Consider the following 6,434-nt stretch of genomic DNA (forward strand, 5'->3'; position numbering starts at 1 on the left):
GATTATTAGACACCTAGCAAAAGCATATATTTAAAACCAATAGGTCCTTCTAACATTAGACCATAAAAATATTGTCTTTAACAATTTTCCCAAGCAGCATCTAGTTTCTATTATTGAAATTTTCTAGTATTTTTAAGTTTATCAAAATTACTGCTTTTTAAATTCTCAAAAGGATTTTTAAGCACTAAAAGTGATTATCTGAAGCTTCACTTATCAATATATAACCAACTTCTATACATAAAACACTGATTTGTTTTAAAAATTTCATAAACACCATAGTTAGAGGGATCATACTACCTGATTTCAAGACTTACTATAAAGCTAGAGTTATCAAGACAACTGTGGTACTGTTGAAAGAATGGACACACATAGTATCGAAACAGATTACAATCCAAAAATAAACCCATATAATATAAAGTCCAATTTTTTTACAAAAGTGCAAAAATAATTCAATGGAGAAAGGATATTCCTTTTTTTTTTAAAGATTTTATTTATTTATTCATGAGAGACAGAGAGAGAGAGAGAGAGAGAGGCAGAGGGAGAAGCAGGCTCCCAAGGAGCAGGGAGCCTGATGCGGGACTCGATCCCAGGACCCCGGGATCATGACCTGAGCCAAAGGCAGACGCTTAACCATCTGAGCCACCCAGGCGCCCCCAGAGAAAGGATATTCCTTTCAGCAAATGGTGCTGCAACAATTGGACATTTGCATCCACATGCAAACAAATAAACATCAACCTTCAACCTATACCACACTTCATACAAAAATGGATCAGAAATCTAAATATAAAATTATAAAACTTCTACACAAGAAAACATAGGAGAAAATCTTTGTGACTTCAGGGAAGGCAGATTCCATAGATACACCAAAGCATGACTCATGAAAAGTTTCTGCTAAAGTGGACTTGATCAAAATTGAAAACTTTTGCTTTGCAAAAGACAGAATTGGAATAGAAGAAAAAATTTTCAAATCACCTACCTGACAAAGGACTCATACCCATAATATGTAAAGAACTTTCAACACTTAACAAGAAAATACTTCAGTAATAAAGAAGATGTGGTATATATACACATGGAATATTATGCAGCCATCAAAAGGAATGAGATCTTGCCATTTGCAATGATGTGGATGGAACTGGAGGGTGTTATGCTGAGTGAAATAAGTCAATCAGAGAAAGACATGTATCATATGACCTCACTGATATGAGGAATTCTTAATCTCAGGAAACAAACTGAGGTTTGCTGAAGTGGTGGGGGGTGGGAGGGATGGGGTGGCTAAGTGATAGACATTAGGTAGGGTATGTGCTATGGTGAGCGCTGTGAATTGTGCAAGACTGCTGAATCACAGATCTGTACTTCTGAAACAAATAATGCAACATGTTAAGAAAAAAGAAAAAGAAGATAGCAAGAGGGTAAGAATGAAGGGGAGTAAGTCAGAGGGGGAGACGAACCATGAGAGACGATGGACTCTGAAAAACAAACTGAGGGTTCTAGAGGGGAGGGGATGGGGGGATGGGTTAGCCTGGTGATGGGTATTGAAGAGGGCACATTCTGCGTGGAGCACTGGGTGTTATGCACAAACAATGAATCATGGAACACTACATCAAAAACTAATGATGTAATGTATGGTGATTAACATAACAATAAAAAAATTAAAAAAAAAGAAAATACTTCAGTAAAGAGTTTGTAAAAAGTCAGTTACCATATGATTCAGCAATTCTACCCCAGGCATACACCCAAGAAAATTTAGAACATATGCCCACACACACACACAAAAACCCAAAAACTTGTATATATGAATGTTCACAGCTGCATTACTCATAAAAGCCAAAAAGTAGGAATAATTTAAATGACCATCACCTGATGAATGGATAAACAAAATGTGATCTATTCACACAATGGAATATTGCTCAGTCATAAAAAGAAATGATACATGCTACAACATGAAGCTCAAAAAAATAATTTTAAGAAGCCAGAAACAAAAGGCCACCTACATTGCATGACTGCATTTAAATGAAATGTCCAGAACTGGTGAATCCACAGAGACATAAAGTAGATTAGTAGTTGCTGGAGGTGGGGTTCGGGGGATCAGGAGAGAACTTGAGCGACTGCTAATGGGTGTGGAGATGAGGTTTACTCGGGGGTGCTGAAAATGTTCTGCAATTAGTGGTGATAGTTGCATAATTTTGTGACTACATGAAAAAACACTTAATTGTACATTTTAGAAGGGTAAATTCAAGAGGAAAAGTACAGCAGATGAAATGCAGTAAATACTGTGATAATGTTGTAAGACAACAGAGTGACAACATTTATCATGGTGAGCATTTCATAACCTTTAGAATTGTTTAATCACTGTTACACACCTAAAACTAATATAATATTGTATGTGAACTACATTAATATTTTTAAAATGGTGAACTTAATGGTATGTAAATTAAATCTCAATAGAAAAATTTTAAACAAGCAGATTTGAACAGACACTTCACCAATGGAACTATACAAACAATAAAGAACACGAAAAGATGCTCAACATCTTTAATCACTAAGGGTATGCAAATGAAACTACAATACTTTAGAACTATATACCTATTAGAATTAAAAAAAAGTTTTTTAAATGACAATACTAAATGCTACTGAAGGTGTAGAGCAACTATGCACTCATACAATGCTGCTAAGATTGCAAAATGGTAAAGCCGCTTTGAAAGGAGCTCCACAGTTTCACAGAAATCAAATGGTCATTTAGCATAAGACCTTGCAATCCCACTTAGGTATTAACCCAAGGGAAATAAAAATTTATGTTCACACAAAAACCTGTACATGAATGTTTATTAACAGCTCTATTCATAATGGCCAGAAAGGGAAACCATCAAACATTTACAACACATCCACACAAAAAATATCACTCAAAAATACAGGAATGAAAAAAAAATATATATATATGTAGGAATGAAACACATGCATATAACACATGGGTGACTCTCAAATTCATTTTACATAAGAAGTGAAAGAAGTGAAATTAAGTAAAAGCAGTCAGACCCCCAAAAGCTATCCACCATATAATTCCATTTATATGGCACTCTAGAAAAGACAAAAAACTCGAAGGATGGAAACAGATCAGTGGTTGCCAGGAGATATGGGGGCTGGAAAGGGTGGACTGAAAAGGGGCAGCAGAGGGAATTTTGGCACCCTAATGGAACTTTTTGTTAACATGATTGTGATAGTGGATACATTCCTCGACATTGCACTTGTCAAGAAAGACAGACCGTAGGTCACAAGAGTGAATTTTACTGTATACAAATTTTAAATTCACCCATAAATCACTCTACACAAACCTCCGCCTTGAATGCAGAAGCAACCCTCCACTGCAGATCAAAGCACACTACAAAATGTTTTCAAGGCTTCCTTCTGTGGTGTGTGAAGACAAACTGTATTATTTTTACTCTGCAAATGAGAAGCAGAATAAAACAATCTTCAAGTTTCTGATAACAGGTCAGAGATGCAGAGCTAGCCCCTAGTTCTTGCAGTCTGACTCTATCATGGTACTAGATACCAAAAGCAGTTAACAAGAGGTTATCTCTATCAAACTAATTATCTACTCACACTTTCACAAAGGAGAAAAATCAAGATAAATATCTTAGAAGAGGGCTGAAAGTGTGTGCATATTAACAGTTAAGTCCAAAAAAAAAATTAACTCTAACTTTGGCCTAGGAGCTTCACTTCGTACGCAAAAGGAATCCAATTTACAACGGGTGCTTAAAATAAAGGGGGCAGAATACAGCTGGAAGCACTAATAATGACGCTCCACATAAGGTAGCGCACCAGAGTACAGGGATACAAAGTTTCGGTCCTTCATTTAAGCAACCTAAGGGCATGTTCATCCCCGTCTTTTATAGGTCTGAGACGTTGCACAGCGCACCTAGTTTCTTAAAAAAAAAAAAAAAAATTCACTCTGACCCACAAAATCCCAAAGCCTTACAAACGTGACGCGCTCCTGGGTCAGGCTGTGAACGGAAAATAGCCAGCCAACCATCCGAGTTAATTGTGCACATGAGTTTCGCTTTCTGTTATCAGCAGAAGCCAGGACAGCAACCCGAATCCAGCCCGGGTGGCCAGAAAGGGGTGCCGAGCAGACACCACGGTTTAGCCACACTCCCGGGCTGGGGAAGGAGGGAAGGAAGAGGGCGTCTTCGGTCGCCGGCGCCCTGCCTTCACGTGCGAGGCAACGTGCGCCACTCCGTGGGCTCTCCCGAGCCTTAGTCATAACCCCAGGGGATACAGCATGACAGGGATAGGACCGAGCCCGGGGGCGTCTCGTGGCCTCCCCTACGCCCCGCACACCTGAGCCGGGCAGCGCGGGGCGACGGGCAGAGAAGGTCGCCTGGGCGCGATCTACCCCCCCTCCCACGCCCTCGGAGTCTGCCGCGGGTCCCCTCAGCCGCCCGGCTCGGAAAAGGGGCACTTTTTATCCCGCACCCCCGACCCCAACCCCCTCCCGCCAGAATACAAACAACTTGAGGGTAGAGGCCGTGGAACTGCCGCCTGGCTTTACGTAATTTAACCCCGAGGCAGGCGGCGGCAGGTGGTGGCGCCGGGCGAGCGAGGGGCCCGAGGCCCCGAGAAAGCACAGCCGGGCTCCGGCAACCAGGGGCCGGGAGGAAAACGAGATTGAGGGGCGGCGGCGGTCTCGTTACCTCCCCAGATGCCCAGGGTGAGCTGGGACGTGTCCAGGTTCACCACATAGTCCCCCAAGAACCGGTTCAACACGTCCACGACCACCGACTCGAACACCATTTTCCTCAGCAGCGGTGGACACGGCAGCCGCCCCCCGCGGTCCTTCCTCCAGCGCCTGAACTCCCGCGCCCTCCCTCGAGACCGCTCGGTTCACCGGCTCCCGGGCAGCTCCGACTATATCTGCCCGGACGCCGGACACGCAGCGCGCCGCGAGCCCTGCGAGGGGCGGAGGCGGCCGATCCCTCCGCGCGTGCGCAGGGCGGACTCCAGGGCGGGGGCGAAGCACTGCGCCGACCCGGGCGCGCCTGCGGGAGAGGAGCAAGGGCGGCTGCGCGGCCGCTTCTCTGACGCCTGCCCCTTCCGTGTAGAACCCGCCTCCTTTTACTCGTTGGCCCCGCCTCCTCCCCGTCACCAGGCAACGGGAGGAGCGTAGGGAGGGCCAGTTTTTTTCCCCGACCCCGCCCCCACCGGACGCACGGTGTCCTGACCGGCGGCGGGGGCGGGGATGGGGGCGGGGATGGGGGCGGGGCCGGGCCGGGTGCTTCGGTTATACCGGCCGGGGAACGCCCGTCGCCCTACAGTGGAGGCGACCCCGCACGCGGACCAGTAGGACCTGCACCTGAGCCAGGCGTGGGCAGATTCCAGTCCTTTCGCGGTCAGGCCGCAGGCGTCTCAAGGGAGGGTCCTAGGGAGCCCCCCCCACATTATTACAGGTTCCTGCATCCGGCCGCCTGTGTGGGGACGCCTGTAACTGCCCCGCCCGGTGCTGGGAGCGCGAGGCCACGATGCGCGTCGGGTGACTTACCCAGCTGCAAATCGTGCCAGGAAGGTGGGGAGAGGGCAGTGAGGAGTAAACTCGGCGTTGGAATTGCCACGCCCTCCTTCCCTGCATCTGATATGGCGCTCTTTTTTTGGTCGTTATTCACAGGGAGCCTCCTTTCATCCTATAGAAAGCCCCTTCAGATTCAGAGTTAGAGAGTCAGCCAGTCCAGAAACTGCTGAGCGCCCTTCAAGAAATACTGTGATACCTACACTCAACCCTTGAGGCTTATGAAATGACTGACCTAACTAAACTAAATAATAATTAAAGCTCTTTCAGCCCCTTCCCACCCCCATTTGGTCTTATATAAGAAATGGGACCAAATGCCTGAGCTCACAGAGATGCTGGATATGAAGTATGGAGAACTATAATTAATCGCCACCCTCTTAAGGATTTAAGATGTAGGAATACTTTGAACTTTTTCTCTGTGCATCCTGAACATTAAAGGGATACCTCAAGGGGACTGGCAAGGCTAGAAGGGAAAGCTAGGGAGCCTTAGCACTCAATATCGATCACAGTAAGAATCGTCAATTATAGACCCTTAACAGAAGAATCTCAAGGGGAAAGAATCATCAATTACAGGCCCCAACAGGGAAAGAGGTACATTGCATCTCCTATAAGAAATCAATTACCCCTGCAACTCAGGTGATGAGAAACTTTCATCTTGCTTCTCTCCAAATGACTTTTGTTCAAAACAACCCCTCCTGGGGAGCCTGAGTGGCTCAGTCAGTTAAGGATCTGCTGTCTGCTCAGGTCATGATCTCAGGGTCCTGGGATCAAGCACTGGGTCAGGGTCCCTGCTCAGCAGGGAGTCTGCTTGTCCCTCTGCCCCTCCCTGTCCTCCCACTGCGTGCTCTTTCTCTCTCTCTCAAATAAACAGATACAA

General features: G+C 45.5%; 1 protein-coding gene across 1 annotated transcript in view; it reads right to left on the reverse strand.

The window, feature by feature from the left end:
- The window catches only part of VPS13A (vacuolar protein sorting 13 homolog A), a 270,154-nt gene extending 265,151 nt beyond the window's left edge, over positions 1 to 5,003 (reverse strand). The window contains 1 exon segment of the mRNA XM_035723481.1: positions 4,689 to 5,003. Within this exon segment, the coding sequence (XP_035579374.1) occupies positions 4,689 to 4,788 (100 nt within the window). The 5' untranslated portion in view covers positions 4,789 to 5,003.
- Positions 5,004 to 6,434: the final 1,431 nt, after the last annotated feature.

Source organism: Zalophus californianus, chromosome 13, assembly GCF_009762305.2.
Source record: "Zalophus californianus isolate mZalCal1 chromosome 13, mZalCal1.pri.v2, whole genome shotgun sequence".
NCBI lineage: Eukaryota > Metazoa > Chordata > Mammalia > Carnivora > Otariidae > Zalophus > Zalophus californianus.